At 41.8% G+C, this 13,251-nt stretch overlaps 1 protein-coding gene across 1 annotated transcript in view; it reads left to right on the top strand.

Moving 5' to 3' along the window:
- XPO7 (exportin 7) overlaps positions 1-13,251 on the top strand; it is a 64,398-nt gene that overhangs the window by 18,296 nt on the left and 32,851 nt on the right. Inside the window, exons 2-4 of the mRNA XM_059730692.1 lie at positions 7,570-7,716; positions 9,869-9,962; positions 12,162-12,328. Coding sequence (XP_059586675.1) covers positions 7,570-7,716; positions 9,869-9,962; positions 12,162-12,328 — 408 coding nt within the window. The remainder of the gene's footprint in view (positions 1-7,569; positions 7,717-9,868; positions 9,963-12,161; positions 12,329-13,251) is intronic.

Below are 13,251 nucleotides of genomic sequence, written 5' to 3'. Positions count from 1 at the left end.
TTCAACAAAGACAAGTGCAAAGTGCTGTACCTAGGACAGAAGAACCCCATGCTGGGGGTGACTGGCTGGGCACCAGCTCTGCAGAAAAGGACCTGGAGGTCACAGTGGAAAAGAAGCTGGATATGAGTCAACAGCGTGCCCTTGTTGCCAAGAAAACTAATGGCATCCTGGGATATATTAGTATGAGCATTGTCAGCAGATCAAGGGAAGTAATTATTCCCCTCTAGTAGGCATTGGTGAGGCTACATCTGGACCCTTGTGTCCAGTTTTGGACCCACCACTATAGAAAGGATGTGGACAAGTTGGGTAGAGTCCAGTGGAGAAGGCCAATGAAAATAGTTTGGGGGCTGGGACACAAGGCTTGTGAAGAGAGGCTGAGAGAACTGGGCTTATTTAGTTTTCAGAAGAGCAGACTGAGGGGAGATTTGATAGCAACCTTCAACTCTCTGCAGGGTGGCTCCTAAAAGGATGAGGCTGGACTGTTCTCCGTGGTGGCAGATGACAGAACAAGGAGCAGTGGGCTCCAGTGGTAGCAAGGGAGGTTTAGGTTGGATGTTAGGAAAAACTGTCTCACTGGGAGGGTGGTAAAGCATTAGAACAAGTTACCCAGAAAGGTGGTGGAGTCTGTATCCTTGGAGGTGTTTAAGGCCCAGATAGACCAAACGCTGGCTGGGATGATCTAGTTGGGGCTGGTCCTGCTTAAAGCCAGGGGGTTGGACTAGATTCATAGATATTAGGGTCGGAAGGCACCTCAGTAGATCATCGAGTCCGACCCCTTGCATAGGCAGAAAAGAGTGCTGGGTCTAGATGACCCCAGCTAGATGCTTATCTAACCTCCTCTTGAAGACCCCCAGGGTAGGGGAGAGCACCACCTCCCTTGGGAGCCCGTTCCAGACCTTGGCCACTCGAACTGTGAAGAAGTTCTTCCTAATGTCCAGCCTAAATCTGGTCTCTGCTAGCTTGTGGCCGTTATTTCTTGTAACCCCTGGGGGTGCCTTGGTGAATAAAACCTCACCAATTCCCTTCTGTGCCCCCGTGATGAACTTATAGGCAGCCGCAAGTTCGCCTCTCAACCTTCTCTTGCGGAGGTTGAAAAGGTCCAGGTTCTCTAGTCTCTCCTCGTAGGGCTTGGCCTGCAAGCCCTTAACCATACGATTGGCCCTTCTCTGGACCCTCTCCAGGTTATCCTCATCCCTTTTGAAGTGCGGTGCCCAGAATTGCACGCAGTACTCCAACTGTGGTCTGACCAGCGCCCGATAGAGGGGAAGTATCACCTCTTTGGATCTATTCGTCATGCATCTGCTGATGCATGATAAAGTGCCATTAGCTTTTCTGATGGCTTCGTCACACTGCCGACTCATGTTCATCTTGGAGTCCACTAGGACTCCAAGATCCCTTTCCACTTCCGTGCCACCCAGCAAGTCATTTCCTCAGCAGTAGGTATGCTGGACATTTTTCCTCCCTGGGTGCAGCACTTTGCATTTCTCCTTGTTGAACTGCATTCTGTTGTTTTCTGCCCACTTGTCCAGCCTATCCAGGTCTATTTGCAGCTGTTCCCTGCCCTCCGTCGTGTCCACTTCTCCCCATAGCTTTGTGTCATCCGCAAACTTGGACAGAGTACACTTCACTCCCTTGTCCAAGTCGCTGATGATGTGACCTCCTGAGGTCCCTTTGACCCTCACTTTCTGTGATCTCTCAGATGTACTTTTTTACCTACCTTCACTCTTCAGCTGAGTGGAACTACTGCTTGACTTGAGTCTCTGGACTGAAAGCCCTCTTGTTGACCAGCTATGTTAACATTTCCGGTCCATATGTCCTAGGTAGCTTCAAGACCTTTTTCTCTAGGAGTCTGTGACATCTGCTTTTTCAAGTGTCTCAAAAACTGCTCCTTCAAAACAAAGTACTTGTGTACTCGGTATTTGTGTGCTCAGTGATGCATAGAAGTAGGAGACAAGTAGCAAAGTAATAAATGACTCTGCGTGCATTTTGTCTCTGTTTGAAGTTGGCTTAGGTATGTTTACGTGAGCTGCATTACTGCATCTTTGGGTAATTGGCTCCTGTATATTTGTCAGCATCCTCTATTTGAGCAGCGTATACATCTTCTCATTGTTTTTGGGGTTCTGTTGAATGGCCATGATCTTAAAAAGATTTTACACCTTGGCAGCCAAGCTGCATTATTTTTATCACCTGCAAAATAGTATCTTTGTACCTAATGTCCCAGCTCTTATTATCTTTATTGAAGATGTTTACGCCATTTTTTTTATCACTGCTATTTCTTTTTCTCCTTGTTTTCCCCATCTGCCTCCTTTGAAGTGTATTGGTGCACATAGGCTAGTTAATTTAAAGTAGATAAGCTAAGATGCATAGGATATTCTTCATATAACGCAGATACCTCATGCAAGAACATCAAACTTCTGTGACTTACACTTGGATTAAAGGAAATGTTTCGCTAAAGATTGATTATCTTTAATGATTTACTGTTTTTTATTGTTTAAAATATTTGTCTTTCTTAGTGGTGTTTGATTCTCTCTAAGCTTTTAAAACCACTACTTGTCATTTGAAAGGAAATACACAAGCTGAAAACACAAGTTTATGAGTGGCAAATTGATAATCCTCTCAGAGGCAAGGCACAGTATGTGAAGAGTGCTTTTTATAAGCCTACCCCTTGCAGTTTTCTACCGCATGAACACAAGAAATGCCATGTTAGGCCAGACGTTAAGTTCATCTAGTTTACTGTGCTGTCTCTCTCAATGGGGGAGATGGATCCTAAAGGAAAAGGTATTGATGCAAGGTCTGTCCAGACTGATCTGTCCCCTGCCCTTCTGCTGGATATGCTGTGTGCTATAAATTTACCCTGTAGCACCCGCTACACCTCGATCATTGGATTTCTCTTGAGACGAGATGGTTGATTCTTCTGTGTTGCTCTAAATTGTCTGGTGGATTTAGTGGTATGAGAACAAAATAACCAAACTTAATCATGCAGCATTTTCAACCCACCTGTTCAAGGTGGGAAGGAGGATTTGTGCTAGTCCAGTGTGATATTTAATGTTCACCATAGGAGAAGAGAGGATTTGACTCGCCTAGTCTGGATTTTGTGATTTTAGTGAAGTGAGCAACCTGCGTAAAGTCTTGCAGTAAGCTAGTTCTCTTGTAATACTTTAATGCTTTGTACATTATTTATAAAGCGATTTTTGGCAATAAATGAATGTTTTTCAGCACAGCCTATTCCCACTGTGCCTTTGATTGCTCAGTGTGTACATCCTTTTTTCCATTGGGATAGTGCAGTTGGATTTTACTGTATTAGTGCAGATTTAATTGCTGTTTCTGTCTTTTTTTTATTGCAGTATGCTTTCACAGAGTATGTCACTGCTCTTTCTTAAATACTGTGTGTGTGTATCCTTGGCTTCTGATTTGGGAAGTACAGTGAGATTTGTGTGAGTTCCTTGTTCAGAAATCTTTGGGCAGAACTGTTTCTCTGGAGTAAAACCTCTTCATCTTATACCTATGGGTAGGAGATAGGAAAGAGTTTCCAGAAATACATAAACGCAGTAGGCTTCACAAGAATCGATGCTTTTGGTTTGCCACATGATGGGAGAAATTCCACCTTGATTATTTGAGAAGAGGATGAAGTATGTTTCTGAGACCATGGGTGAATGTTTTGGAGGGGGGAGCCCATGCTCTCCAACTAGATCAAATTAATACTTTTGCATTAGAAAAGAATACCTGAAAATGCAGGCTTGTGGGGCATGTGTGCTGGAGCATGAGTGAACAGCAATTTCTACAGTGTCTGTAGCATTACACGTGCACGTATAGTTGAAAAAACAGTTGCAGTTTTTCTTTCTAGGAGGCTGAACTCAAGCTGTCAAAAATTATGTTATACGCACAAGTCACTGTGTTTTAAGACTCCTCTGGGCACATCTACACATGCTATTAATGTGAATGAATAAACTCTGACACAGTTTGCACCAAAGTTTATTGCTCCTGTTTTAGGTGCACCTTCCATGATAGCGGTATGCAGTGTTACAGCTACACTCAAAAAGACATACAACCCATAGGACTGGGGGAAATCCCTGGCTCAGTAGCTAGAACCAGCTCCTTGAAAAGCACTGAACCAGATTCTTAGCAAATGCTTTATTTGTAGTCATCTTCTTGATTTGAGTTTATTCAACTAGTTGTTTTCAGTAACTAGTTCATTCAAAGAGGAAAAACCAGTTGGTGGTTCAAAAGACTTGTTTTCTTCTTTCAGTCTATGAATAGAAAGGTGTGAGAGTGAGAAATATTACTTTTAAAATCTTGGCTGTAGTGACCAAAAATAGCGGGTTCTATTTGTTGCTATATATAATGCTTCTTTTGTTTAATTAAATCAGCTTTAAATGCAAAACATATTTTGGGAATCCTCTCCCCCCACCCATTATGTAAATAGCATATAAATTGTTTTACTTAATAATCTGGAAAATGCTGAGTTTATTCATGTTCAGTTCAGCTTTCCTTCCAAATCCATGTTGAAACAAATCACAAGTAAAGTATTTATCATCTAATAAAAAGTGCAACATTCAGTGTTTTCTAACATTATGGAGTAGATGATAAGAATCCAGACAAATATATATACCAAGTTACGTAATTGGCCAAATAATTGTGTAACGGTAATATATTCTCTTGGTTATCAAGAAATTACCAGTTAAGAGCAAGAGTTATATTTAATTGCAAATCAACATCTATTAATGGTTACTAGACTTTTCTGGGGAAGATATCTAAAGCATGCATGCAAAACCAGAATAAAACTGATTTGTTTTCAAATCATGGTTCCCTTCTTGCTGATTTCAGTTGCTTGGTTTAAATCAGTCCACTGTGATTTAAGTAAATGTCCAACACAAGCTTTTACATAAAATTAGTAGTCCTATAAACAACTTCCTCACTCCAAAACGAAAGAAACCCAAACGCCCTGCTTCAAACACAAGTATCAGCCCTTATTGTGCCTTTCTATTAACAGGAAAATCAGTAGGTAAATGAGATGTCTAGTCTGAACTATATAGAGCAGGAGGTTGAGTTTCTGAGAGCTCACCATGGAGAATGCTAAGCCCAAAACCCCCTCGCTTTGAAGCAGTGAGGAAATCCAGTTGAGCACCTTTCCAGCGCTGAGCCTGGCTTGTGGCAATATCACATATGAAAGAGGTCAGTCTCCCTCTACGTAGGGTTTTCACAGGTTAAAACAGCATATCGAACTGAAGCTCATAGCCAGTGCAGACCACAGAGGTTACATTGCTTAGCAGTGGTCTCTAGTCTTGTCCCAGATAGCATGACCTTCTGTAGCCAAGATTAGAAATCATGTTAAGACAGGGTTCCCATTTGGCAGATACTACACTCATCAGGCTAGAACTGGAAATGATCAGAGCTTGAAAAACAGCTCTGCATGACTGATATATCCTTATCAGTGTTCAGAATGCTACCGCCACTGCCGTTCCTAAAGTGATGTTTACTTCGTGTGCCTACACCCTTATCACATACAGGTTTTATAAATGGAGGGAAACGTTAAAATCTTGATGAGAGATTTTTCTTCCCCAAGATGCATGTTTACAGCAGTAGAGGTACAGTTGCATAACATGTAGTAATATCAGATCTGATAATGTTAAATCTCTGAAAGCAAGGGATTGGGGAGAAAACAGTGCCAAAGGCTACAGAAAGGTGCTTGGAATAGGACCTCCAGATTTTCCTTCTCAAGCTTTTAGTCCCTCTGGTGAGCCATGTGAGCAGTTTGCTGCTGGTTTTCTTCAGTTTCGTCCGCTGGGGTCTCCTTTCATTTTCTAATTGCTCAAGACTGAAGACTCAAAAATGGTAGGAGCTTTTTATTGGCCTAGGTTTGTCAGAGAGGACAGCTCACATGTAAATGTACAGAAATGCCACTGAGATTTTAAAGCAATGAAACTGATGGAATTTGGTTTTATTTAAGGCAGTGAAGAATTTACCATCCTTTTTTTAGATGCCAGTATTTTTTTTTAGCATTGTGTATTTCTTTTTTTTTACAAGGCATGTGCCTCCACTTAAGGCAGCCTAGTAACGTGTGCTGGGCAAGAATAAGATATATACTTATGGTTTTTGTCATTATGGAGCTGGAGACTACATTTTGTACCCAAATCCGTGCGTTTTCAGAGGTCCTTTACAACCTCCTGCTCCTCTAAGGCTGCTCAGATAACCAGGTCTTCTCCCATATTATCTTGTCTTCCTACCTCATAGCCCTTCCAGTTCTCTTCCCCCAGGCCTGTTGATTTTTCTCTCTCCTGATGAGATTTCATAGATTTCATAGACATTAGGGCTGGAAGATCCCTTTATTTCAGATTCTCTCTTCCTAATTCTCCAGTCCCAGCTCCAAACACTTGCCTAAAACTTAAAGGAAAAAAGCAAGTTGAAAATTAAACTTTGGAAACATTTGCAAAAGATATTTTTTAGTGCACAAAATGCACATTATGCCGTGGAGAAATTGTGCACGTGTTGAGAGTGGAGGAAAACAGTGTGTTTTAGAATAACTTCCATGATGTATTGACTAATCTTCTAGTTTCAGGACCATTTTGCTTGGGGTTACTTTGTTCTGCAAGGCAAGATCAAAGTTCATTTGCAAAGAAGCAAGTACAGTGAGGGGGAGAGACGGGATAGTCACCCAAAAGATACATTCAGATGCAGGTTCAGTTCAGCAAGCCTGCTTGAGAAAAATATAGGATAAAACAGTGTTACACAGTACCCACCTGTTGAGCAAAGGCACCATTCTTGCTCCCTCTGAAGCACAGGGTTTTGTGTAACAGAGTTTGATATACACGGTCTGACAGCAGAACAGGTGGGGAAATGATTGTGTGAGTGGTCCTATATCAGCTGGTATTCACAAACTGATTGTGTCCCTTAGAGGAAGCCCTGTATTTTGTCTTTGTCTAAAGGGTTGATATGATGGGAGCTTCAGCAATTGAAGGAGGGCTTGAGTTTTCATTAGGTGGAAAGAAAGAAGGTTGGCCATCTAAAAACAGTTACTGTCACATGGTGGCACTAAGACTGCTTGTCAAGTTCAAATGCCGTGGAATCATAGAACCATAGAAAATGAGGGTTGAAGAGACCTCAGGAGGTCACATCTAGTCCAACTCCCTGCTCAAAGCAGGAGCAGCCCCAACTAGATGATCCCAGCGAAGGCTTTGTCAAGGCAGGTCTTAAAAACCTCCAAGGATGGAGATTACTACCACCTCTTTGGGTGACTTGTTCCAGTGCTTCACCACCCTCCTAGCAAGACAGCTGTTTCTAATATCTAACCTTAACATCCCTTGCTGCAACTGGAGACCTTTGCATCTTGTTCTGTCATCTGCTATCACTGGGAACAGTCCAGCTCCCTCCTCTTTGCAACCACCCTTCAGATAGTTAAAAGCTGCTATCAAATCCCCTGGTTAACTGAGTATTAGTTGATCTGATTTACAAACCAGTGCCTGTGTAGTGGGTAAATATTTATTAGTTGAGCTGCCCTGTAACTAAAATGTAAAGAGAAATGTTCTTTTTTTTTTTTTTCTTGACTTCTTTCCTGTGGTTGATCTCTTACAGAGCCTGGCCCAGCTAGAGAACCTGTGCAAGCAGCTGTATGAAACTACAGACACCACAACACGGCTCCAGGCAGAGAAAGCCTTGGTCGAGTTCACCAACAGTCCGGATTGCCTGAGCAAGTGCCAGCTTCTCCTTGAAAGAGGGAGTGTATGTAGGAAACAAAATTGTTAAATCCCTGTCAGATGAGTTGTATGCAGGCATTTTGATGAATGCTCTGGTTGACACGGGGAAGCACTAGTGTACAGTGTGCATACCCTATAATTTAAACCATAGCTGCACTTGCATACATCTCCTACATACTAGAACTGGACTCTTTTTGTTTGGTGTGACTTGTTCCAGTCACTCTTGCAATTTCTGTTGCTGTAGAAAAACTCAGAGCATGCGCACTGAGGGTTTCTTTTTAAAATAAACCTCCCTAGGGTCTCAGGCTCTATTTAAATTATACCAACTTAACCACACTTAAGTACAACTGTGAAAAGTGGCCATGGTCCAACCCTTATGTATCCATTTTTCAGAAGGTTTGGAGGTTTCTTTTATTGCCGGTGTAACAGAAATATGGTTCTGTGCCCCGCTTAGGAAACTGTGATTGACTATGGGCTTACAAAATCACAGAGCAGGACAATATCCCTCTTGGTTAAGTCATTGGTGAAGATGCTGTTCCTTAGTGTTGTTCTTGAATCCTGTTTTGTGTACACGCATAAGAAAAACCCTGATAATTTTACATAGTTGGGCACAGTTTTCTGCATGCTCAAAGGAACAATTGTTAGTGTAACACGGCTCTGACACTAGCACATTTGCATACTCAATAAATCTTTACCTTAGCTCTTAGTATCAAACGGGCCACATTTAGTGTTAGAGGAACCTAATGCTTCTATCACTTTTGTTGTATGATTACACCGATTTTTGTCCATGCGTGTGTTTATACCAAAAGCATGACAATTATGAGACAAAGCTGTGTGTTTTGGTTTGTAGGGTTGGTTTTTGATAAATTGTAGGGACCAGTTCTTTTTAGAGTTTGATATTAGAATTCACAGTTAATTGAGGCTCTTTCATTTTCCCATGCCGTAAGAGTTCTAAAATTATTTGGGCAACTGATCAAAGGCTAGAATCCCAAAATGAGATGCAAGTGTCTTGAGTGATTTAAGAATAACAGTCTACTCTGCACTTACAGTGCAGAATCTCTTAAAGCAGAGGCTTGTTCCTTCAACAGCTTCCTTAGAGCAACTCAGCAGTTATTTAAAGCATGGGCAATAAGAGCCTGTTTCAGTATTAATGTTACGGTTGAGATGTAAACTGCATTGGCACTAAATCCCATTTAACTTTTCTTTTATACAATGTATTTTTTTCCCTATGTGTAAGTAGCCATTTGATTCACTTTTGTGTCAGGACAAATCGTGCTTAAAATTGCTTGGTCACAGGATCCTTCAAGGTTTGACTCATGGCAGGATGTACATCCAGGCCTTCAAGTCTATCAGATTGGAGCCTTACTCCAAGAATCAGGGAAACACTAGCCACACTGTCACAAAGGATCAGCGAACCAGAATTGGGGGGGTGGGGGGCGTTGTGCAGGCCTGACAGGCCTGCACTGGCTGAATTAATCATCTCTGAGTTGCAGGGGCTTGGGGCAGGAGGAACCTGGGTTTCCACAGGGGGAAATGGGAACTAACCTTTGTGTTTGAAACTGTGTGTACCTTCCAGTAAGGAACTGGCAGCTAACTCCAGGAAAAGGGAAGTTCAACCTTTTCTAGAAAGCTGCTAACACCCAGTTTTGTTACCTTGACTAGAACCCATTATGCATCTGTAATCTGTGATGGATTGCTCTTTTGTAAATCCTACACACAAATTGGATGATCCAACTCCAACTCCGTTATATTAAACTGTCTTAGGCATATTACTATAAATGGGTTTCCTGTCTCTAGATGCTTGGTGTAGGTTATGGAGATAAATGTTTTTTACAGCTCTTTATAATAGAAGTACTAACACATGAAACTATTGCCATTTCACAGCCTGCAGTTTATAGAATCTCATATATCCGGGGATTTTGGAGGGCTCAGTCACATGATGGGCATCCCTGAATTAAATTGCAGTGTGCTGTCTGATGGGCTATTGTGTGTGATCTCTGCAGAGAAACCTGTATTTTGTAATCATGTGAAAAGGTGTTAAGTGTGCACCTGCTAAAATGTAATAAGTCTCTTAAGTCTCAGAGGGCTACTTTTCTCCTTAATAAATTGTGCCTTCAAACCAGTCTGATGCTGATTGACTTGAGTTAAATTACTGCTTTTTTTTTTTTTCTTTGCAGTCCTCCTACTCCCAGTTATTGGCAGCTACATGCCTTACAAAACTTGTGTCACGCACAAACAACCCTTTGCCATTGGAACAGCGAATAGACATTCGTGAGTAGAATTCCTTTTCCACAGTCAAATTAGTGCTCTGGTACATAGATGGTATACTGTTATAAATGACTAATTTGCTACTTAATGGTGACTGGGAGACTTTCCATGAGTTACTAAACTATGCGAATGATCCAATAACGTAAGACACATGATGAAAGAAGATGGTTTTTGCTTCTGTGCAAGATATTCTAAGCCAGGGTGGTCAATCTGCAGCACACATACTACAAGTGGCACAAGCAGTTTGTGTGTGGCAGGCAGCAGATCAGGGAAGGGACAAGCAGAACAGTGGCAGCTAAGGCAGTAAGCAGAGCAGCTGACTGGGAAAGGGAAGAGGATCTGAACTGACTGTTATGTCTCAAGAAAGAGACATTGGAGTCATTGTAGATAGTTTGCTAAAACGTGAGCCCCCCAGTTATCTTTCCTGCTTGGTGCAGGGGTCTGGACCTGATGACCTTCCGAGGTCCCTTCCGGCCTTACAATCTATGAATTGGCCCAATGTGCATTGGCAACCAAAAAAGCCAATAAAGTGTTGACTATCACTGAGAAGGGAATTTGAAACAAAACAAAGAACATTATCGTGCGACTACAAATCCCTGGGGCACCCACATCTTGAATGTTGTGTTCAGTTCTAGCCTCCCCATCTCAAAAAGGATGTAATGGAATTAGAAGAGGTACAGAGGAGGGCAACCAAAATGATCAGGGATCTGGAGAAGTTGCCATACCAGAAGAGACTAAAAAGGCTAGGACTCTTCAGTTTGGAAGAGAGGACTGAGGTGGGAAATGAAAGGGGTCTATAAAATCATGAAGGGTGTGGACCAAGTGAACAGGGAACTGTTGTTCACCAGGTCTCAGAACAGTGAAACTGGGGGACGCCCACCGAAATTCAAAGGTAACGGGAGAAAGCACTATTTTATGCAGTGCGTAGTTAACTTGTGGAATTCATTGCCACAGGAGGTGGTGGAGGCAGATTGTATAACTGGATTCAAAAAGAGACTGGATAAATTCATGGATGATAGATCTATTACCATTTTGTTCAAAAGTTCTTAGAGGTGTTTCCTCTGGTATCTCTAAAACAATAATGGTGGCTGCCAAAGCAGATATTGAATAGGGGATCGATCACTCTAGAGATGTGGTTTAATGCTCCTCCTTTTTAGCATCCACTTTTCCCACTGTCAGAGACAATGCTGGGCTTGACGGATCATTGGGCTGAGCCAGCATGGCACTTCAAGTTCTTAGTGTTATCAGAACAGCACTGAAGGAAGGTACAAGGCTAATTAGTGAGATACCTGCCAGAAAGGTTGGCCCCCACCCATTCTAAACCATAGATTACTGGGTTTGAATGTCAGATACTTGGAGGTATCTGAATCTAGTTACCACAAATATGTGGTCTTCAGTGTCTTGATTCTGTCTGAAATGGGTTATCTGTCCCATATTTCTTCTCTTCCCTGTCTGTCTCTTGATTGCAAGAGAAGGATTTAATGAGTCCAATTGTAGAGAAGCTTGACTTGTATTTTTTCCTTTTTTCTTCCTCTACTCTGGGGCGTTTTCTTGTTTGTCGTCTTCTAGGTACAAGTAATAGTAGAAAGGTATTGGCCAGGGTCTGTTTTTTTGCCAGTGATCCTGTACAGGGATATTTTTTCCTGTCTAGTTCCTATCTGTATGAAAGGACCCCAAATAGAGACTGATTTGGTTTTATAGCTGTGCTGTTATATTGAAACTCAGGCAGGGTTCTTACATTGGCCATCTCCAAGAGTGGGGAAACATGGAAACGAACTTGAAAATATATGATTCTAACAGTGCAAGGCTGAAATCAAACCATGATGACACTGTGGATTGCCATGTTGCATCTTCCACGCATGTGAAGGGGAGACAGAGTCACTGAGAGGATATGTTTCCTTTGGGAGAAAGGAAAAGATAATTTATATAATGCAGAGAACTGCTAGTGCTCTATGGGGTTCTGAAATGTCATTTGCAGCATTTCCTGAAGGGAAGGCCATCTCCTCACCTTTGAATGGCATTTAACTCAGTCCACTGTTTCGTCTGCCTAGAGAATGAGAAATCATCTTGTATTAAGTGGTCTGTTCTAAGGAATAGCCCCTAAACTATTCAGCTTAGGGCTAAATTAATCTCTTCATGTACAAAAAAATGTGTTATGGGGAGGAAACCTAGATTTTCAGCACCCATCGTTTTGTCTTTCAGGGAACTATGTGCTGAACTACCTTGCCACCCGGCCAAAGTTGGCAACTTTTGTAACACAAGCACTAATTCAATTATATGCCAGGATCACAAAGTTGGGCTGGTTCGACTGTCAGAAGGATGAGTATGTCTTCAGAAATGTGATCACAGATGTAACAAGGTTTTTACAGGTCAGGAGCATTTTCTTCTTTTTTTTTTTTTCTCCCTTTAATCATGAGCATCTTTTTCTTTTTCTTGTCTGTGGGATGCTATTGTCCGTGTATTACATGAGTTGCCCTAGTGGGCTAGTCTGTTAGCTAATCTATTTAATTGTTTGTTTCCATTCCAGCAGCTATTTGCACTACTCCTCCATGGTTATCATCACCTGTCCTGACAGTTGTCTTGTATTAGATAGTATGTCATTTGAGGAAGGAATTGTCTCTTACTAAAGTGCCAGGTGCTCATTATGCTCTAAGTTTTCAACTGCAGTGCAGATCTTGAGGGTTTCATTAAGTAATACCTCTCTGCAGTCCCCAAATTTAAGTGGTCCCTGCCAAGTGTTGAAAAATGAAAGGTATTGGGAGCTTGAGTTAAGTCAAATCCTATTCCTGGTAGGCAGGTGTCTGTATCTAGACCATCCCCACAACTGGATGCTTGTTGGCTGTCAGCAGTGAAGCCAAAGCTAAAGACTGAATGGGCCTTAAGGACAAGCTGCTTTGACCCACCACTGGTCGTCCCATCCTGTCCCATTCCTCTACCCCACCATTTTTGGAGCCGTATGTTGATTTTGTTATTCCAATTCTGTTATTGAAACTTCTGTTAACAGGGCTGTTGGCTGGTATTTTTTTATGTTCACTAAGGTCTTCATCCTACAACAGTCGTGGTTCATGCACTTAAGCAGCGATTGCAGTGGAACTAATAACTGCATTAAATTAGACACGTGCAAATCTTTAGAGGACAAACTGTAAACGTGCATCAAAGATAACCGACATACAATGTTTTTATGGTATCTGTTAAATAAAAGCAGGTGTATTTTGTTTGATTACTGCTTAAATAGTTTGTTAACTTTTGCCAAACTTCTCAGCAGCCATCAAATAGTAAATACCACAAACAG

Source organism: Alligator mississippiensis, chromosome 7, assembly GCF_030867095.1.
Source record: "Alligator mississippiensis isolate rAllMis1 chromosome 7, rAllMis1, whole genome shotgun sequence".
Taxonomy (NCBI): Eukaryota; Metazoa; Chordata; order Crocodylia; family Alligatoridae; genus Alligator; species Alligator mississippiensis.
This window is presented reverse-complemented; position numbering and strand designations above follow the sequence as displayed.